A 22,674-nucleotide genomic window follows, 5' to 3' on the forward strand; every position below is an offset into this window, starting at 1 on the left:
AAATCATACAACCCTAATCCTAATCCTAACCGTAACCCTAAACTTAACCCTAACCCTAAAATCGCTTCTTTAAAATGTTTGATTACCATGTGACGTAAGACATCAGTACCGAAAGGGCGTCAAACTAGTGGGTCCCATTTTCACCCGGCTAGGCAGGCAGCCGCTTGGGGCCCCCTAGCCACTAGATAGCAAACTACAGCTCACACTTCAAATTAAAGCTGTGGCAATTTATTTCCAATGTTCATTATAGTAGTAGAAATATATGCCCAGGACATCTAAAGAAGGAGTTTTGTTTAGATATATATTTAAATATCATCCTACTTTTCATTCCATACTGTTCAGCAAAGTTGTCTTCAATGAGTCAATGTTAAGCTAATGCATTCTCTGAACAGATCACTGGGTAAATAACTAAAAAGTTCCAGAACTGCTTTAGGTGACCGATTAAAAAAAAAAAAAAAAAAACCTAGCAAGCCATGTTTTCATTACTACACAATTCTAATTTTTGTGGTAAATACTCGAGGTTGGGGATGCTGTGGTGCCATTCCTTCCCCATCTCTCTCCCACTCATTTCCAATCGAATTTTTCCTATCAACTCAAAGACAGAAATGCATACAAATGAATTAATAAAGACATTAAAATAATTTAACACCTCAGACTTTGTTAGTGATTTTTTTTCTTCGTTCAACATGCAGTGGTTCAATTGAGCATAGGCTATGCCTGGAAGCAGATGGGTCTGTGTCCAATACCATTTGTTAATCAGACCACCCAATCAGTAGCCCACAGCTTGATTGCTCAAGTTGTCTTCTTAGGGCGATGATGTGTCTACCTAATTTCATGATGCTTGGCTACAGCCCTCCATTTCAGAGCTATGATTACAACATTATGGTGATGACTTGTGTGACCTGTGATTGCATTGACTTTCTTGACATTTAAAGTCCTTCTACAAAAGTCCACTCTCTGAAGGCCATGCTTCCCTTTTAATTTTAGCTATTAGGCCTCATATTTTTAATAGCCGTGTAGTGCAGCGGTCTCCTATTATTTTCCCCAAGGGCCATATCATGTAGGCCTATAGCACAAATGAAGCTGAGGGCCAAGCAAATCAGACCGTATGACCACACAGATATCATACATATACGTTTTCATTTGCATGCAGGGCCAAAGGTTTGTCGTAGCCTACCCGGGCCCAATCTGGCCCGTGGCCGCCATTTGCTAGTTCTACATAGACCTATTTAATTGCAGAAAGATAACATAACTTGAAGTCTTGGGCAATGTCTTATTAAAGCCTTTAACTAACATTCAATCAACAGCTCACATTGATGGAATTTTGAAAGAATATTTCAGGATGTATGAAGGCTTTATATGGGTCTGACTCTGGCATCCACTTTGTAAGGTTCAGCAAATAAGAGGAGAAAGCTGCCCAAAGCCATTAACGACCCACACCACGGTGAGGCAGTGTCCTCATTTTCTGCTAAAAAATCTAATGCCACACGTGCATTCTCGCACGTTCTCTCGCGAGTTTTGAGTTAACGCGAGGAGTGACGCGCTATCCAAAAGATGGCAGCGCTCTTCGAGGGGTCCACGCTGTGCGCTCTTGGAGTTGCACAAAATAGCACAGAATCTGGAATACAAGGGATCGAGTTGCATGGAGATGATGATCATGTTATTGTTACAAACTCGTTTAGGTCTGTCACAGTATACAAGGTAAGCTGAAGGGGATAGATCTCGTATTCCACCACGAGCTGCTACCATGCTTGACGCTAGCCACTCGTCGACTGCTGGAGTTTTGTAAACAACGCAAGCCTTAGGTTTCCTATTACCAACGTTAATCCTGGTTTTAATCAAGCAGGCGACCTAAACTAAATTTAAGTTTAGTAGTGCAGCATACCGATTGCCTTGAGTGGAGTGTTGTATTTAATTGGTTGGGTGCAGTCCGCTTCTAACGTGGCAAGCCAACCATCCTCACCATGAAAGTGTGGGTGATGTAGCGGATGTTGTGAGCTTTAAATCAACTGATAGACATAGATGTGATTAGATGGATGTCAAAATGTAAGAAGAATAATGTGATGAGATCGCACGGGACTGCAGACGTTACCAGCCAGTGATTGCATTATTGTTTTGACAGGTGTCGGATCAAAAACCTCTCGGTAACTGGACAGTGAAACAGGGCCAAAGAATAACTTGCCCTGCGGTTTATAACAACAAAACACGAGAGTATGTGACCGTAACAGACTCTAAGGTAAATAAGTAATACATGCAATGTACATGTGTTGAGATATTATAAGCAATTTAAAGTTATAACTTGTATGACTTCTATTGAAGTAGCTTGTTGTTTTCCACATAGGTCATTCGAATCTGGAAAGACGATGACATCAACATCGACAAGACCTTTAAAGCCACAGTAAGTAAAACCAGAAAATTTTCTTGTTAAAGCCCCCGTTTTCTTTGGGGAGCTGGTGGCTCAGGTAGTAGGGGAGCCGTTCGGCAACCCAGAGGTTGCAGGTTCGAGCTCTGCCTCTGCCTGAACCCATCGATGTGTCATTGGTGGCAGAATGGTACCCTGCGTGGCAGCCACTGCCACCGGTTTGTGAATGTGAGTGTGGATGGGTGAACTAGAGGCATACAGTGTAAAGTGCTTTGAGTGCTCGAAGGAGTGGAAAGGTGCTATATAGATGCAGTCCATTTACCATTTAGGCTCTCCTGAAGCCCAAATGTGTCGTACTGTGAATGTGTGTCTTGTCACATGACCCCTGTGTTCTGCTCTGGTATGCTCCCTCCTCAGGTGTCTTCGGATGTGTGGAGGGTCCACTCCACCCCATGCCACCTCCTCCAGGAGCCCGTGGTCCTCTTCCAGACGGGAGCTGTGCGCCTCCTGGACGCTCTCTTGGCCGAGCCACAGCAGGAGGTGGAGGCGACCCTCCCAGAGGACGAAGCCATCAGGTACTGAGAGAGAGAGAGAGAGAGAGAGAGACTCTTTTATTGTCCCCAAGGGGAAATTCGTTCCCACCACCGTCACAAACATTGTCACAGCCTACATAAAGCATACGCAGCAGACATCAAAACTATAAACTCCAGATGTCGAACATTGAGATACAAAACATGATGCATGTACACTCCATTTCAGACACAATTCAAGGCACAACATTGATGACATTCATGCACTATATGCATGCATTGCACACTTAGAGAGTCGGACAACACAAAGACAACATTCATTCATTAATTTATTTGATGAGGAAAATGCACATTAATCAGTAAATCATCTAAAAACATCAATATAAACATACGGTTGTTGACATAGTTGTTATACACTATGGGTAGGTTCCTGGCCAAAGACGCAATCTGGTGATGGAGGAAATATTTTCTGCAAACTGTTTTAGTGACATCAGTGCCATCCTTCCTCTAGGTGGAGCACCCTCCTCGCATCAGGGAAACAGCAATGGATTCTCTACGTCACAGAACAGGTAAGATGTGAACTGTCATCATAACTTTTGTTAGTTGTTCCATTTCAAAATGTGTGCGTGTGTGTGTGTGTGCGCGCGTGCGCGCGCGCGTGTGTGTGTGTGTGTGTGTGTGTGTGTGTGTGTGTGTGTGTGTGTGTGTGTGTGATGTAGCCATGGGAGTGTGGGCCTCTCGCTGAGCGTGTGGCTGTGTGTCAGATTGCACCGCATCTGATTACCAAGTGTGTGTTACTTATGAACCTGTGTGTGGACTTGAGAGGTCCTCATTGTGTGTGTGTGTGTGTGTGATTGTGATTGTGATTGTGATTGTGATTGTGATTGTGCTCGTGCGTGCGTGCGTTAGTTACTTTGACTGAATGTTCCCTTTGTGATGACAGAAAGGGGAGTACTTCCTGCGTGTCCAAAACCTTGTAGACTCGAGCAGAGTGGCGTACCGTCTGGAGACGACGGACCTCTCCCCACTCAGCTTTGCAGCCTCACTTAGCAGAGGAAACATCCACATGCTCTGTCTGTGTGAGTAAGCATGCCACCACACGCTTAGTGCTTCTGGGTCAAAGACGTCCAAAAAAGAATTGTCATTCAGTGTAACGGATACCTTCTGCTGACTGTAACTGTAAGAAACATGACTCTTTTTATTTTATTTTTTTTCCAGTGACTTCATGAAAGTCTCTGCTGTCATCCATTCACTTGAAACAATTTAAAAATCATGTTTTTTTTTACAGTTACAGTCAGCAGAAGGTATCCGTTACACTGAATGACAGTTCCTTTTTGGACGTCTTTGACCCTTCTGTTTCTAGAATGCATGTTTATATAATCTAATAAAGTATAGTAGTGACCAGTTGATATGAGCTGTCTATTTGTATATGCTGCTGGGCAGTGATTTAAAGAGATAGTAGAGCAAGTAGGAGTCATTCCTTTCTTTTTTTGTCATACAAGAGACATGTCTTCCTTTCATAACACAATCCCTGGAAAAAAAAGTATGAAGGATGTTCATTCAGTTTTTTTATGTTTTAGGTCAAAAAAAAAAAAAAGATGATCACAAAAACTATACAAAACTGAAGTAAAAAAAAATATTGAATTCCAAGGAAACAACATTCCTTCCAATTGATTGGATAAGAAAAAATGTCAATATAAACTTAGGTATTTTTTGATTTTTTTTTTTCTCTATGCATGCTCTAAAAAGTAACTATCACTAAATAACACAATTTAATTTAGCAGACAGTTGCTTTTTGAAATGATTAAGTTTTGTTTTGTTTTGTGTCTGTGTATTTTCTACCAAATTAAGATTACTGAATGAACATCCTGCCAGGGGTGTTGTAAGCTTATCATGACCTGACCTGAACTGGAAATGTCCCCCTTCCTTCCCTCCTTCCTTCCCCTGTCCTGCAGATCCGGATGGCTGTGTGTATGTGAGCATGGTGCCCATGCGTCTGCCAGCGGTGGCGGGGGGCGAGGGTGATGTGTTGGCCCTGCCCAGGACGCTGCTCCTCAGGCTGCCATTGGCCGAGGGGGGTGAGCTGGGCTCGGCCTCCGCTGTGGCGCTGGACACGGCACATGTGGCGGTGGTGGGGGTACCACACCCCTCTGCCGGAGCAGGGAAAGGTAACGCTACTGTAAACACACATTACAGTACATACCTGGTGCATAATGACAAGCCATCTTTTCAGAAAAACATACCTGGACCCCATTTGTCGACAGTGTCATTGCTAACTAAGTCAGCAACTTACTTGGTTGCTATGCAATTTCCCATTGGCAACTTACTGAGTTGCTAACTAGTTAACAATGACAATGTCGAGAAACAGGGTCCTGGTGCATAATGACAAGCCATCTTTTCAGGAAAATAAACACAAACACATGCACTGTGGTTGTTCTTAAAGTTCATAAGGGTTGGAGCAGGCGTCACCCAACAGTTTTTTTCTTCCTTTTAAGGGTGCTGACCAAAATATTGTAAGACTGAAAAATGAAAAAAGGTCGCACCATGCATAGGTTTCTTTTTATTTACACAGACGCGTTTCGGCGCTCTGCCTTCCTCAGTGTGGCACACTGAGGAAGGCAGAGCGCCGAAACGCGTCTGTGTAAATAAAAAGAAACCTATGCATGGTGCGACCTTTTTTCATTTTTCTGTGGTTGTTCTTATCATTATAATGCCAATAGTATGGTGCAGCAAGCAGTCTTTTCAAAAAAGTGAACGCAAACAAAATTTGCACAGACCTTCAAGAAACATGACCTGTATACTTTGTATTTCTACCACATATTGTATGCTACAGATTATCTGTATCCTCATTTGTAAATCACAACTCATAAAAGTGTCTGCGAAATGATGTAATAAATCCACTGTTGTTGTGGTTATAAGGAAGTTAATATTTCATATTTTGGTAAGCCTCAGGTTGTTCTATAAGTGGTCAGCCGTGGCCTAGTGGTTAACCCTTTCATGCAGACACCATGAAAAAAATGTGCAAGATTTTTTATATATTGATTTTCTCACTCATAATGGAGCTAATATGAAGAATCTTTTGGAATTTTTCAAAAATCTCTTTTGATGTGGAAGTTATTTTACTGTCCACATATGTGGACACTGCGCATCAAAGGAGTGAAAAGTTATATAGGCCTATACTGTATTTCAAGTTCAAATTAAGCTGTTTTATTCATTTTTATGGTGTTTTATGCTATATAACAACACAATATAACACTTTAACACCATATATCACTGTAATTAACCAACAACAAAAACATATATATAAAAATAGCATTGTTTATATAGGCGGTCATAGAAAAATATGTGGGAAATTCTTATTGCATGCAAGAAGACAGCCAATGCTGGTGAACAAAAAGCTCAGTTTGATTCAGCATGTACTCTAGCTCAATCTTACATCATTTATGTTGTCCCTGTATAAAAGGTAATGTGAAATTTGCCTCCAGACACATGCGTTCTGTAGTCATTCATCAGCATTTTTCAAGTATTTTCTGTAAAAAAAATAGTGTTAAATAGACCCCCTATTATAAATGTAAGTTAATTTACTTACTTTCCATGTTACCTTGTGTCATATTACAACATTATATGACACTTATGCATTATACATTACACTATTTAAGGAACAAAGATGAAACAAAGAGGAAAAAAACCTGTCAATTTAGCAATATTTACATTACACAGCTATGGCAAGATTTGTGGGGAAACCTTGTTGCATGTGGAAAAAACCTTAAATTCTGATGAAGACACATCTGTATTTGATTCAGCATGGATTCTAGCTCAATCCTACATCATTTATGTTTTCCCTATATGAAAGGTAATATGAAATTTGCCTCCAGACACATGCGTTCTGTAGTCTTTCATCAGCATTTTCAAGTATTTCTGTAAAAAATAGTGTTAAATAGACCCCCTATTATAAATGTAAGTTAATTTACTTACTTTCCATGTTACCTTGTGTCATATTACAACATTATATGACACTTATGCATTATACATTACACTATTTAAGGAACAAAGATGAAACAAAGAGAAAAAAAACTGTCAATTTAGCAATATTTACATACACAGCTATGGCAAGATTTGTGGGGAAACCTTGTTGTATGTGGAAAAAACCTTAAATTCTGATGAACGACACATCTGTATTTGATTCAGCATGGATTCTAGCTCAATCCTACATCATTTATGTTGTCCCTATATGAAAGGTAATATGAAATTTGCCTCCAGACACATGCGTTTTGTAGTCATTCATCAGCATGTTCAAGTATTTTCTGTGAAAAAATAGTGTTAAATAGACCTCCTATTATAAATGCAAGTTATTTTACTTACTTTCCATGTTACTATATGTAATATTACAACATTATATGACACTTACACATTATATATTACAGTATTTAACGAACAAAGATGAAAAAAGAGGAAAAAAACTGTCAATTTAGCAATATTTACATACACAGCTATGGCAAGATTTGTGGGGAAACCTTGTTGCATGTGGAAAAAAACTTCAATTCTGATGAAGACAGATCTGTATTTGATTCAGCATATATTCTAGCTCATTCCTACATCATTTGTGTCATTTTGTGGTGAAAGAAACCCGAAATATGCCTATAGACACGTGCGTGAAACACTAATTTTAGGTAGTTTTTCTTGAATTTATTAAATTAAAAGTGTTAAAATGTGTTAAATATGTTAAAAATAATTTATTTTCACACTATAATCATTATAAATGCTCATAACATTAAGTATTTGCCCAAAATGAGCAGAATATTCTCACGGTAATCATAAATAATATGTTTATCATTAGACTCCCTTGATGCGCAACGTCCACATACGTGGACAGTAGCTTTATATTGTATAAAAACCTACCTTTATTGTAAATTTGGATTTTAACAACATAGACTTCTCAAGTGAACTGTACTAAACATCATAATATTTTTTAAAACCTGAAATTGCCCTTTGGTGTGGTTGATTTTCAGATATAAACATGCTTGTTATGGTCATAATTCACATCGGTGGATTTCTTAGATTGATGATGTCATCAAACACTTAATATTTAGTGCAAAAAGTTATAATTGCTGTTAAAGTATTGTAATGAACCTCATGGTACTTCCCATATACAATTTGGAAAAAAATAACCACTATTTACCTATCTAAAGTGGGGTTAGAATTACTGTCCACGTATGTGGACACCGTGCATGAAAGGGTTAAGGGGATGGGATTTAGATCAGAGGGTTGCAGGTTCGAATCCCACCCTTCCTCTCCTCACCACACTCCATGGCTGAGGTTGAGCAAGACAACTTACCCCACACTGCTCCAGGGACTGTAACCAATACCCTGACCTTAAAATAAGTGTTACTAGCTTTGGACAAAAAAGCGACAGCTAAGTGTAATGTCATCTAAAAATCCTCTGTCTGTTCCTCTACAGATTATTTATGCATATGGAATACAAACTTCCAGACATTGCAAGCTGGGAAGGAGATGGCCGGGAAAATATATGGACAGGTCAGTCATGACAAAATCTTTAAAAATATTGTATTGTTGTATCGTGTTCAAAGTCAAAGTATACTGTGTGGTCAATTAATTCCCCACAGTGTGTGTATAATATAAAGCTTTAATTATACTGAGTGTTGAAATTGCATTTCACCAGACAACAAGCACGCACACCACACACACACACACACACACACACACACTCACACACACACACACACAGCATAGTACCCACTGTACATCTACCACGAACAGGCTTTCAAATAGAAGTTTCAACATTAACTAAACAAAGTGAAATGTTTGTGCGTGTGTGTGTAGTTGTGGTGTTACAGTGGGAAGCTGTATGTCCCCCATGGGAAGGCGTTGTCTGTCATCCCCTTCGAGTGTCAGACCTCATCACTGGCCGCAGCTCTGGGGAAACTGAAACAGTCCGGAGCCTCTGGTAAGCTACCAATAAACACACCAGTGTTGCCAGATGTACGATAATTATCGTATTTGTACCATAATTTTGTCCTCAGTACGATAAAAAAAAAAAACAACATGATTCTACGATAATTTCAGAGTTGTCATTCAGTTCATTTAGATGCCTTGAAACAACAACTTCGGCCTTGTACATAATTATTTCCTCCCAAAAATCCACCAAAAACGATAATTCTGAGGTTTTGGTACGATAATTTTCACCTGGCAACACCGAAGGACACTCTCTGTGTGAACACTGTTTTACAATGTAGTACAGTTGGTATCATACAAACTTGACCTGTCATCCAGTGTAATTATTCTCAGTGGTATGGTTAGTTTTAACATGAAACATTCAGGTACCCGGGCCGCTACTTTTTTATATATGTGTTCTGATATCTGTGTTGTTTTCTTGTGCAGAACCGACCCCTCCTCTCCCACTACCGTCATGGGGGACCAATGTGTCATCTAGTGTGATGGACACACGGAGGAATGTAAGTGTCTCGCGCACAAATGGCATTGTGGGTTGAAATGGACATTCTCATAGACTTTTTCGTTAATGTGCATGGGTTTCTTTCTTCATGTTGTTTTCTCTGTAGAAACTGACTCGCAAAAGCCAAGGAGGCTCAACAATCTCTGTTGACCAGTTAATTGAACAGATCAAGGTAACAGCATGCAACACACTAAAAATACTGTTATCATTGGAAGGTTCATTCTAAAAAAATGTAATTGTACTCTAATGGCTGATGACTTGAAAATTATGACGACTGTCATTTATATTGATTATTTGCGGTGTATTATCATCAGTCATATTTATTGATAATTTCCATCAGACCGCCCCAGAGGAGGAGGTCCTGAAGGGCGTGGCCTCGTTCCTGTCCAAGTCTGAGCTGCCGTGTCTGCAGCTGTGTGTGGGCAGCCTGGCACGCGCACTGGTGACCCGCTGCCTGGCAGAGCCCGCCTTCTACCCACACAAGGCCCTGGTGCAGCTCGTACACACGCAGTGCCTCTGCCACAGGTGAGGACATTACATTACATTAGATCAGATCAAATAACTTTTATTTGTACCCGAAGGTAGATCAGTGTTGCCAGATTGTGCGGTTTCCTGCCCAATTGGGCTGCTTGGAAATACAGCAAATATATGAAAATCAAAAAAGGGTGGACTGTTCCTTTAATATCATAAATATATTATTATTTTTCATTAATCCTAAAACCGCAGCCAGATGTTAACCATGGTGTGGTTGTGTTTTTAGAGCATTGTCCAGGAGTTAAGTTAAAAGGTAAATAATAGAAGAACCTAGAGTGTACAGGCTCTTCTATTAGATCGTTTTCATCTTAACCTGGTTAACTCCTGAACCAGCTTCTTTGTATACCCCTCTGGTTATTGTAGCATTTCAGTGAAGTATCTGCATGCTGCTAACCCACATCTCTGTATGTTCCTTCTCTGCCCTCTAGTGGTTGTCCTGAGCTACTGCCCCTGGCGCTGGAGAAGAGGGACTTTGCCCTGTGCCAGTTCTGTCTCCAGGTCTTCCCTGACATTCCCGAGGCCGTCACCTGCGCCTGCCTCAAAGCTTTCCTCGGGTAAGTGTTCCTTAGGCTGCTGTAGCGAAGAGGGGAGTAGAGTTGTGTAGCTGGGACTCGAACTCAGACCTTCTGGGGTAGTAGTAAACTGGAGCTCTGACCGTTACACAGAGCCCCAGTTTACTACCCATTTTGGCTGGTGATGAAAAACTTGAATTTAGAGGTCTGCTAACACGTGTACGCACCATTACCAAACTACAACCACCCTCAACTACACCCCCTGCTGATCAGCCAGGAAGTCATGAATCCTTCAAGCAGGTTTTCGTTGACTACTCGGGTATGACATCTCCCAAGACAACTGGTAATCCCCCTAATCAATTGGACTCAACGGCTGATCCTGATGGCTTTCTATCATTGTGTTAGGAGGTGTTGGAATGGCCCCTTGGCTGTCCTGGTCGCCACAAACAATAGGTGTTATCTGAAGGTTCTCAGCAGGGGCTTCCCACCTACTGCTCTGCCCTATGCACCCTTCATTCACACACTCAGTCCCCCTCCAGTACGCCTCCTTTGTTCTACTGCTTCACCAGTCTTCTCCAAAGTGCCTTCTCAACATGCATTTTTTGTTGACATTATGTAACACTTGGCAAATTCCAATTGCCAAAGCTAAAGTCACAAAAGAGGGGTTATCTTCCCCTCGTTTAAATTCTCAGTGGAAACATCTTTTGAAGAACATCTCGTAGGCATTGTGGAATTTAGCTCCTCTCCTCCTAGCCAGCTGCTCACATGCGCACGCAGCCAAACGGCAAGCAAAGGCTTCTCTGCCACAAGATTGAGTGTTGTTGCACTGACGGAAATAGGCCGAACGTCTTCCAGAGCCACTGAGCCATTGGTTTGATTTACACAATTAAACTAACATCGACAGGCCTCTAAATTAACACCAGCCAAATGCTGGTAAAATTTCAGTTTGGCTGGTAGAAAAGACCTACTCACTAGCCACTTTGACCAATCAGTGAGTGTGTATTTGGCTAGTAAGATTAACATCTATTAGCCATTTTGGCTGGTGACGAAAAAAGGTAATTAAGTGCTCAGAACATTCGTAGCGAAAGTATGCATGATGCCCCAACCGTGGCTCTAACAGTAGGGCACAGGGCTGCTACGCCGGCGACCCGGGTTCAATTCTGACCCGGGTCCTTTGCTGATCCGTCCCCATCTCTCTCTCCCCGATCGTTTCCTGTCTCTCTCTACTGTCCTGTCACTAATAAGGTCTAAAGAACCAAAAAATAAGTATAAGTAAAAAAAGAATGTGTATGATAAAACAATGTGAAAATATCTATGCTGCATCTTGTTTTGATTGAGGTAATCACTCAACCATGTAACCCTCCTCTGTCCTATTTCACCTCAGCTCACCTGACGCTGACCTGGAGGCGTCCGCTCTGGAGATGGACAGCGTGGCGTTTGTGGATGGACTGAGTGCCGCCACGGGCAACGCGGAGGAGGAGAAGGACGACGAGGAGACGCAGCACAACGGCTTCTCCAACGTGACCGTGACGTACGCACCGCCAGAGGACGGCAGTGGTGACGCTCAACCCCCTCGCAGAACAGAGGAGGCGGGAGGAGCCATGGAGATGGACACCGCAACAGCCAATCAGGTGGAGAAGAAGCAGGACGGGGAGGAGGAGACTCAACAGAACGGCGAGGCTCAACCCCAGCACCAGCGCAAACCCAAACTGACAATCAGCCTGAACATCACGCGGCCCATCGGGCTACACCGAGCTGTCTTGCTGTATCCTTGCCTGCTGTGTTACTTACCGTAGAAATGCTCTGTGTAAATGATGTCTTTTACCTCTTCCTCGTGCGATCCGAGGGTTTGCCCCAGCACTTAATATAGTTAAGGCAACCATCTCCCACCTTTTACTAGGTCCCCTGAAAACATAAAGAATTAGTATTGCAAATGTAAGTTAGGCTACTTACAAAAATTATATTGGGTATTGATAGTGTGGGGTTTTCATATCATATTTTATTTGAAGCTGCCCAATTTAGCATTTCCAGTGATGACAGCCACATACATATATCTCTGATACGTGCATATATCTGATGCGTATATCTCCTTAACTAACAAATGGTCTGGGGGAAAAGCTGCATGTAGATTTGTTTGCATAGAGGAAGTTGATTAGTGGAAATAGTTAGGAATTTATTGATATTGAAGATACACACATGCTCTAATGAACCACAAAAGTAGTAGCCATGTTGTCCTTAACATCTGGTTCTCAGAAATGAAATCCTCCAGACGCCGTACAGCGACACTTTCCTGCTGCCCCATCTCAAGGACCTCACACCGCCACAGGTTATCGTAAGTATCTGAATGTAGATCGGCAATTGAGATGAATTATAGCTGAGTTTTAGACTGATTTATCCGTCATCATTGAATGGTAAATGTGCGTTTTGTAGGAGTGTTTTGAAACGGTAGCACAGGTAGTACGTAGTTTCAGAAATAGTATACATGTATATAATAGCTGTTTTTACCAGTGGTGCACTTAAAGTTTTGTCAGTGTTGGTTTCTAGATTCAGTCTTTTTTAAACGCACAACTTAGTGTTTACCCATCAGTGTGCAGTTATGAAGTGCATGTACTGTACAGTATGTGTAAGGCGATTTCTAAAGTGTGTCTACATTTTTCTGTCCCTAGCTCTTCCTCCAGTACCTGCAGTTCTTATACATTAAATACTACCAAGAAATCAACACACAGGTTCCAGCGCTGAGGTCACCAACAATGGCACAGGTTTGTGGAATTCATCATATTACATTACATTACGCTTTAGCTGACACTTTCATCCAAAAGAGACGCTCACAATTATTTCAGGGTATTGGTTACAGTCCCTCGAGCGACGTGAAGTTTGGTGCCTTGCTCAAGGGCACTTTAACCCATGGATGAGAGTATATTGATGATGCGGGAGGCTAGCCTGATAATCATCGACTTCCAAATCTCTGCAAGACTTGGTCTGACCAAGAGCATAGCAATTAACATTTCCCGAACAGCATATTCGACCTGCCTCCCTTGGTTTGCTAATGGAGGAGTTCCCGATTTTTCGGGAGCTCAGAAACGAAATTGCATTGCTCTTGGCCTGACTAGAAGCAACACTAACTAGCTTTAGTCCACATCTATCCACATTGTTTTTCCTATTTGATTGATCTGAAATGACATGTTATGAGCTTATTTTGAAGAGCTTCGTTGCAAAAGGACATCTATTTTGAAACATTTTGGGAAATTGTTGTTTTTGTATTGGGCATTGCATTGCTTTGCAACATGCATTTTATATATAGGTTGAAAAAGTATGTCCTTAAAATATTTGGATGGCAAGAATGAATTTCACATATAGATGATGGGACTTCTGAACAGTAATAATTTCCTGTGATAAAATACAAAAATAAAGAAAATTGCACTTGCGCATTTTTCAACAAATTTCTTAAAGGTACAATATGCAAGATTTTTAGTTGTTTATTTCCAGAATTCAGGCTACCCTTTCACTAATGTTACCTTTTTCATGAATACCATCAAATTCCAAGTATTCAATATGACTGGGAAAATTGCACTTTTCATACATTAAAAGGGGGATCTTCTCCATGGTCCGCCATTTTTGAATTTCCAGAAATAGACATGTTTAGCTGCAAAACTGCCTGTACTTGGGCCATACTAGAAAATATTAGTTTATTCATGAAAAGATCAAATTTGACAATAGGCAGCCCAGTTTCAATAAGCAACATAGTTGCAGTACCTTTTTTGACCATTTCCTGCACAGGGTACCTTTTTTAATCTGCTTCTATTAAATTAATCTCTAGCATTTTATGAATTTATGGCATTTTAAGAGTTTATCATTATATTTGTTGTGTACATAAGCTAATAAGGTGTGTTTGTTTTTCCTCCTCTGCTCTCCGCTCCTGTAGATCATGGACTGGGTATGCCTGCTATTGGACGCTCACTTCACCGTGCTGGTCATGGCTCCGGAAGCACAGGAGCTGCTGGCCGGCCTTCATGGCTTTGTGAGGGCACAGGTACTCAACATCACATTACATCACATTACATTACGGTACATTACAGGTACGGTTACAGAAAATAACCTGTTTCCAGAGCCCTAAATTAACCTTTTTCACCGCCAGCCAAAATGGCTAGTCGATGTAAATGTTATTCAAAAAAGCATTTTTATTTATTCCCAAAAACATCCAAAAGGCTATGCAACATCAGCAGACAGCTAGCAAACAGCAATACCTTTTGGGAAGATATTTAGAGCAGGCCTATGCTCATTTTTTTAAAATATGTAAACAAAAGTTGCCCCCATTAGAATAGCTCATATCTCGGAAAGGGCTGGGCCATAAACTGCGGCATCACCGGGTACTGACAAGTCAAGGGTAGTGTGAGCAATACAACAGCACATTGAAATTGGCAGGAGTTGCCCTTTAAGTATGCAGAAATGTGACCGCAAACTATTGCGTAAATATATTTATATTTTCTGAATTCATGTGAACAAATTATGTTTGAATAATTTACCAGGTGTATTTTTCCCTCTGTTCTCTTTACCTTTTTAGATGAAGCTCTTCACAGATCTGGGGAAAATCGAAGGCAGCCTTCAGGCCTTGAAGAAAGCCAAACAGTCACAGGACAATAGCGGTCAATATTCGATTGAAGTGATTGAGTTGTTTTAAACCATCTAACTGTATGAACTCTTTTTTTTAAATACAAATACAGCAGTATTGCTTTACCCATGAATATCCCAGCTGCAATAAATTACCTGTCTTTCCTAAATGAATTGATTTATTATTATTGCACTTTTGAGATTTCTTTCTACTTCTCCACTTTTTAACAAACACAATCCATAAATATGATTCCCGGACAGTGTGCTGAATTTATGTCCCCAACACTTTCCAAACCAAACATTATGTGCACCCCTGTCTCTGAATACTTACTGTAAATGCTAATTCAACTCCATGATCACGGCTAGAATTCCAGTGTGATGGTCATTTCCACCAGCTAATGCTTTGTGTACACCACTATTCTACCTCAGCGGTGGAAGTCATTATTTCTCTAGGAAGGGAAGGTGAATAAAGATACCTGAGCGAATTCGCCTCTTCTGCGTCAAAGCAATAGATAGATGCTACTTGATTCTAAAATTATGAATTTGTAATGTTGAGTGTTTTTAATGTTAAATAGTCAAATTGGATTAATGAATGGGAGTTATTGCTCCGGATGTAATTCAATGTTCGACTGTCCTTGGCCCTCATGAATCTTGTGAGGCACAACACAACACAACTTTTCATTTTCAAGTCGTACTACACTACTACGTATATCAATGGTGTAGTACAGCGGTGGGGAACCTATGTCTCGAGGGCCATTCGCGGCCCTTGAGGTCATTTTATCCGGCCCCCGATATAGTTTTAATGTAATGCAGCTTCACATGAAATGTGACATAATTTGCAAAGGAAAGTTAGAAAATACATTTGCAATACAATTAATATTCAGGGGGCCTAGAGAAGCCGGGGTCTGTTTTAAAGGTGGAGGTCTTCAATATAGGCCTAAAGTGCAGGGGGAAATCCTGGTTTGTGTTCGTAATGCGGCCCTCAGAGGACTTTTACGGCCCTCGGATAAATTTGAAGTGGCCACTGGAATGAAAAGGGTTCCCCACCCCTGGTGCAGTATGGGGGCCAACTGTAACACATAGTGGGTCTGTAATGATATTGGGGGCCAACTGTAACACATAGTGGGTCTGTAATGATATTGTGGGCCAACTGTAACACATAGTGTATCTGTAATGATATTGTGGGCCAACTGTAACACATAGTGGGTCTTTCTCAAATGCAAGGCCAGTGTCCTTCCAAGTGTATCAGCCTAATTAGGCACGCCCAGTGATTGGATACCCTTTATTAGTCATACCCAGTGATTGGATATTCTGTAGAGTTCACCAAAAAGTATCCAATCACTGGGCGTGACTAATTAGGCTGATAAACTTGGAAGGACACTGGCCTTGCATTTGAGAAAGACCCAGTGTATCTGTAATGATATTGTGGGCCAACTGTAACACACAGTGTATCTGTAATGATATTGTGGGCCAACTGTAACACATAGTGTATCTGTAATGATATTGTGGGCCAACTGTAACACATAGTGTATCTGTAATGATATTGTGGGCCAAGTCAAATAAAGTGGGCCAGATTTGGACCCCGGGCCTTGAGTTTGACACCTTGCAGGAAATGTCAAATGAGTGTGGCCTACTAAGTGATGATATGAACGTCCTCCCAAGACAAAGGATAATGACCGATAACGTTTTGAACTAAGGACTAGAATGGACGTATCCGAGAGGATCAGGAACATCTTGGAAGACAAAAGTGTTTTTTATTAGGCCTTTCTGGTATGCAGGGCAGGGAGTTAGGGAATGGATCACACACTGTTTGTTTGTTTTTTTGTTTCTTTTTCTTTTCTTTTTATTCAAACATTGCAGGGACAGACGGACATTTCTGTTGCAAGAGCCTTCATCAGTGTTACAGTCTCTTTTCTATTTCCTCATATTCCCTGATAGCAGGGCAGGCCTTGATGTTGCTTAGAGAAGAATAGCCCAGGTATTCTGTCTCCAGATGGATTTAATGAGTGATCTGTCAAATCAACTGAATAGCAGCGGCACTGGAGGAGGATTGTTGGCGCTAAATGATGTCATTATCTCATCTCCACAGATGGCCTGGTTATCCTTATGGTATAGTCCTGGTCTCCACAGCTATTACTTAAAGCCTGGTCACACAATATGGAGTAGATGGTGGTGACATTAGTAGCTATAAATATAAGCTCCAAATATAATCTCAGGATAACAAGTAATGCAATGCACGCTTGAGACATGCAAGGAAATAAAACATTTTTTTGTGGCTTTTTTTCTTAGTGGTTATAAGGATAAAGGTGGTGGGACCGATCAGTGCTTATTGATCCTTCCAATGCCTAATTTGTTAATTAAATGAGCAACTGACTTATTGTCAAAACACCTTTAGTGTAAATCGCAAGCACATTTACTCATAAACACATTCTATACACATGCTATTTGTGATTACAGGCCTACTATTATGCTCAAGTGCATTTCATATTTTATGTGCACAAAATCACAATAACCCACTTAAAGCAACACCAAGTGGTTTCCCTCATTGGTCACCCTACAGGTTGGAAGTAAAAATTATTACTCACAGAGTGAAAGACACAAAACTAACCCGCCAAAATAAAGAACACTACACTTTGAATGACAATTTTCGACGGATGGAATATTTTAATTTATGGATTGCATACATAATCATTTTCATAGATCAATTCACTGCTGGCTGTCCAGCAGCCTTACAAGTTTATTCTGCGTGGAATTTGTGAGCTATCTTCAATAACTTGCGCACGAGAGTGATTTCAAAATTGTATCTGCTGCTTAGCTAGTAGCAGTGTCAGATATTATCTTCAACACAGGCACAACAAACGGCAAGTTTCGATATTTACGAGTCGTTCATAGCAATCAGGCTATAAATGGCATACGAGTTCAACTCAAACTGACAAACGAACGTAAATATACGCATCTCGTGTCTACTATGCTTTCTAATTTTGTGAACTAACATGGTATTCGCATCTATTGTAGCGTATGTCACGTGACCTCCATAGAGGGCCTGCTGAGTGTTTTCAGCACAGGGAGAGAGGAAGAAAAATGGCGACTGCAGGCGACCCGGAGCGGGACGCCGGCCATTCGGTTTGAGCTTTTTCCCGTTAATTTAGACCGGGGACACACGGGACTCCTGCAGACTTAACGAAGCAAGCTAGTCCGTAGGAAGTGGTCGGTCTGCCCAGAATTGCTGGAGCGGGTGGCGCACGAGAAGTGCAAACAGAAATATTGCATTATCGAACCTAGCTTTGCAATAATGAGAGGGAGAAGAGGCAGGCCGCCCAAACAGGCACTGATGGGGGAGCCATCCACCGCGCCAGTCCGCGGTTTGCGACCCAGGCGGGGAAGAGGTGGAAGAGGTCGTGGAGCATCAGATGGTGATGGAGGTCCTCCACGGAGGGGAAACTACCATTCTTCGCGGGGCAGAAGGAAATTTGGAGCCACAACAAGGGGCAGAGGAAGAGGCAGGGGCTCGAGAGGTGGCCGCGGTAGCAGAGGGAGAAGACCAGCCAGCAAGATTGTGTACGATGACCATGAGAGTGATGAGGAGGATCTCGTGAGTTTGCGTTCGGACGATGATGAGTATTTACGGGGAAATCCTCTTTCGGATGAGGACGGGCCCTTCGACGATGGCTCCGACTATCAGGAGGAAATACCGGACGAAGATGATGCTAGTTACTGCACCGAGAGCAGTTTTAAGAGTCATAGTACTTACGGCAGCACTCCAGGTACGTTGCTGCTAGCTAACTAGCTTAATGCTTAATTAAGTCGTGGAAGTGTGTGAGTGATGCAAACACTTGGAAGTGGTCATAAAACTTGTTGAGGTGTTTTGCACAAATTTACACAGTGCGAAGTAAGTTAAGCTGCATTGTTCAAAATGGAGCTTGCTCACAGAAACAGGCCTCTTTGTTTATTGAGATCCGGTGATGTATCGCGCACTTGTACCACGGTACCGTCGCTTGTTTACAAATAGTACATCACCCCTCTCCATCAAAATGTGCCCATTATTTCAGTTTGTTTTATTCACACTTATCACTTAGATTGATTTTCGGTTATTTATGCATTACGTAACGCTAATTGAATAGATATGACAGTGTCCCCTTATTGATGCATGCACGAGCCATATCAAGTGCTGTAGCTATCCATTCATTCGGACAGACTGTTTTGAAGACATTTTGCCATGTGCGTTTGTACTGCTAGAAAGATTCTGTCGTATTTTGAACCGTATCTCATCGATTGAACTGTTTTCTCATCGTGCGTTAGGCTCTAATGGGTGGCATGCTAACTTGGCTAACAGCACACGGTGGTACTTATCCATACGGCACTGGTGTACAGTGTTGGTGAATGGAATTAAGTTGTAACTTGTAAGAGTTCGCTTCGCCTGTTTAGCTTCTGTCAACAACACTTCTCATTCATTTGCTCCTTTCCATATGTCATACTGTAAGCGGTCATTGCAAAAGTATGGCCATTCCAAGTCACTTGTCTTACACATGCTACGAAAAGCTCCCCAAAGTTAGCCAAGGCAATTGACAGCACTGCTTTGTTTTGAAAATGGCGCTTCTGTTCCACCTGTTGCGTGAGGCATTAATTATCGTGAACCCTTGATTACGTTGGTCCAGTTACTTTGCCAATTTTTTATGATGAGGTTTTCACCCCTTCTACAATTTCTTTTCACTCGCGAACAGGGTAATGTTTGGATAGCCATATTATGGCAATATTCTGGACAGCATTCACCAATCTATGTAGTGTGGCATGGTACCTTTTTATAAAGGGGGCGTGCATGGATGGGTAATGATTTTTTTTTGTCAGTCACAAGCAACCCATTGGGAATTTTTGACGTGAATTCCAAGCGCATTTACCCAAAAATATCACTCTCAATATGTTAAGTGGAATAAAATTATATATTTTTGGTAAGAATTAATTCAAAAGATTGGTCTCATTGCTCTATACTTCTCTTCTTAAGCCTGAAGAGGGATCTGTCTCGGTCATAAATCAATTCAAATGTGAGTTTCAGGGCCTGTTAGTCGTTTAGCAAGGTCAACTTCATGGTTCAAATAGCATGTAGAGAGGGAGAGACCGCTGAGGTGTGGTGAACAAAAGCAGGAGAGGTTGTGCATTCCCAAGACGATCTAACCTGATATTTACATCCCCTTGGAGAAAATGTCCCGTTTGTAGTTGATGATGACAGCCAGGTCATCAGCGTTACTGATCTTGTGGAATGTTGAGCATCACATTGCATTACATCACAGAATGAATTGCATTGGACCACGAGCCACCATACCTGATGTCACTACATGCCATGACTGTGGGATTTTGTCAACAAACAAACCAACAAAAAAAACCCCAGATCTGTGCCCATCTGACTTGTGGCATTATTAATGTGAGAAAGTATCAGTGTAGAAGAAGAAGAATCTCCACACTGTTGCTGCTCACTGATCTATTCAACACGTTTCGGCCTCAGACGGTCAGGTGCATGGATCGAAGCGTTATGTTGAATTAATCGGTGAGCAACAAAAGCACTGTCATTAGGTTCACACATACACACACACACACACATACAAATCGTCTTTGGCGCGTTTGAAGACTTGTAGGTCACAGATGCGCAAATGTGTGTGTGTGTGTGTGTGTGTGTGTGTGTGTGTGTGTGTGTGTGTGTGTGTGTGTGTGTGTGTGTGTGTGTGTGTGTGTGTGTGTGTGTGTGTGTGTGGAGTAAAGACAGCTGCTGTACGTTTTGTGATTGTGGTAGTTTAGGTCAGAAGTTGTTATGTAACACAGATAAGTCATAGATGGACACCCACCCACATAACACTCTTTGATTACTTTGAATTGTATTGTTTAGAGACATTTCCGTCTTTTAAATGGGTTTTGCGGTCACTCTAACGTATCTCAAGGTGTTGAAAACATTTATCTCACAATTTTTTTTGCGCACTAGCCACTGTGGCTGGTGGTCAAGCCATGCTGCTCTCCTCCTAGCTAATTTTTCTTTACCATGATGGCCCATTCTTCAGCTCAGAAGACTGGTAAAGCAATACCAACAGTGCTATGAGAACATAGCATCCTACATGACAATGCACTCAGAGAAATAACAGTGAGTTTTCTCTCGAGATTGATCACAATGAGCATACAACAAAATATAAGCTACCGTGATACCCCATAACCAAGAATAAGCTACCTGCCAAAGTGGCTCGTGAGACTGAAATTACTACTAGCCCGCCACAGTCAAGTAAGTTTTTACCAGCAGCATTTGACTAGGTTGCAGGTCCTAATGTCAAGCCCTGATCTCAAGGTGTTGAAAGCATTTCCCCCATCTAAATCCTGCCTCTTTAGGTTTCCCCACAGGTTATGTAAGGGAGCAGATAGACAAACGTGCAGCCTTTTTCTTTTTGAAACAGTAGTAGAGTAGAGTAACTTTATTGATCCTGAGGAGAAATTCAGGTGTCAAGTAGCTTCCATAAATACACATAATGCCCACATGGACATTTAAGACGCATATAACACAGGTAGAGTCAGGGATGGGGAAAAATAAAAACTAAAGAAAAAAATAAAGACAATGTGCAAAAACATATTCAGATTAGACAAATGTGCAAAAGAAAACGTACTCTTGAGAGTTGATGTAGACAAGATAAAAATGGGGGCAGCCGTGGCCTAGTGGTTAGAGAGTTGGTCTTTCAATCTAGGGGTTGCAGGTTCGAATCCCCCCCTGACCTCTCCCTACATCTCCATCCATGGCTGAAGTGCCCTTGAGCAAGGCACCTAACCCCACATTGCTCCAGGGACTGTAACCAATACCCTGATAAATAATGACTGTAAGTCGCTTTGAATAAATGAAAGCGTCAGCTAAGTGCAATGTAATAATAATAATAAAAAATGGCGAGAGATGAGTGTTGACAAATGCATCTGCGATATAGCATTGTTATGTAGAAGAAAGAGCAAAAAAGACTTATTACACGGTAGGCGACAGTGGTAGTGATAGCAGCAGCAGTGCTGACCCATTTCCCTTGAGATAAGGATCAAGTTTGGCCTAGACCTCGACTCTCCATGACCAGAGTCTAAGCCCGTGGTTCTCAAACTTTTCCTGCCATTCCCCCCTTCAGAGGAAGGGTGTCTGTCTGTGCCCCCGGCCCCTCAAGCAAAATGGTTACGAAAATACAAATCAAAAGGCCTTTGTCAAGTTTATTGAAGCCTAATATACACATATATAGCTCTCTATGATGTTCTCTAAATATTAGTGAATACATTTATGAATATATTGTGAATGTTAAGTGAATGTGTTGGATTGATGGCTAAGCAGAAAAGTATTAAAAAATAAAAACCTTCTGACTTCCCGCGCCCCCCCTCTAATACCTCCGCGCCTCACTAGGGGGGCTTCCGCCCCACTTTGAGAAACACTAGTCTAAGCCATCCCGTCCCGGCAGGGTGGCAGTGTAGGTCTGTGTCACGGCTCCTCTCTCTGGTCTGCACATGTGCTAATCGCGGAGGATTATATGTCTCCGCTGACCAGTAAAGGATGGCTCGCCCTCCCGCCCGCTCGCCGTGAAAGCCTGCATTGAGGAGGGGGGAGCCAATTCAATTTGCTCAGCGGGGTGCACTTTTGTGTCTCGGGGGCAGTCCTTTTAACCT

General features: G+C 41.7%; 2 protein-coding genes across 2 annotated transcripts in view; both read left to right on the forward strand.

Annotated features, from left to right (window-relative positions):
- Nucleotides 1-1,525: 1,525 nt before the first annotated feature.
- nol11 (nucleolar protein 11) lies at nt 1,526-15,188 on the forward strand. Its single transcript, XM_063194798.1, has 18 exons — nt 1,526-1,701; nt 2,123-2,236; nt 2,342-2,398; nt 2,780-2,937; nt 3,404-3,461; nt 3,836-3,971; nt 4,848-5,060; nt 8,351-8,427; nt 8,734-8,857; nt 9,292-9,365; nt 9,471-9,536; nt 9,705-9,889; nt 10,327-10,452; nt 11,795-12,175; nt 12,664-12,742; nt 13,077-13,169; nt 14,333-14,440; nt 14,972-15,188. Exons 1-18 carry the CDS (start codon nt 1,555-1,557, stop codon nt 15,086-15,088), a joined length of 2,313 nt encoding a protein of 770 aa, XP_063050868.1. The 5' UTR covers nt 1,526-1,554; the 3' UTR covers nt 15,089-15,188.
- A 2,501-nt stretch (nt 15,189-17,689) lies between these two features.
- The window catches only part of bptf (bromodomain PHD finger transcription factor), a 110,741-nt gene continuing 105,756 nt past the window's right edge, over nt 17,690-22,674 (forward strand). Inside the window, exon 1 of the mRNA XM_063196175.1 lies at nt 17,690-18,782. Coding sequence (XP_063052245.1) covers nt 18,311-18,782 — 472 coding nt within the window. The 5' untranslated portion in view covers nt 17,690-18,310. The remainder of the gene's footprint in view (nt 18,783-22,674) is intronic.

This window comes from Engraulis encrasicolus, chromosome 1, assembly GCF_034702125.1.
Source record: "Engraulis encrasicolus isolate BLACKSEA-1 chromosome 1, IST_EnEncr_1.0, whole genome shotgun sequence".
Taxonomy (NCBI): domain Eukaryota; kingdom Metazoa; phylum Chordata; class Actinopteri; order Clupeiformes; family Engraulidae; genus Engraulis; species Engraulis encrasicolus.

Excerpts from the sequence above, each read along its gene's own strand:
- nol11 (XM_063194798.1), top strand. The coding sequence starts at position 1,555 with ATGGCAGCGCTCTTCGAGGGGTCCACGCTGTGCGCTCTTGGAGTTGCA. Across the intron at positions 2,938-3,403 it reads CCAGAGGACGAAGCCATCAG|GTGGAGCACCCTCCTCGCAT; the intron begins GTACTGAGAGAG and ends TCCTTCCTCTAG. Across the intron at positions 5,061-8,350 it reads CTCTGCCGGAGCAGGGAAAG|ATTATTTATGCATATGGAAT; the intron begins GTAACGCTACTG and ends GTTCCTCTACAG.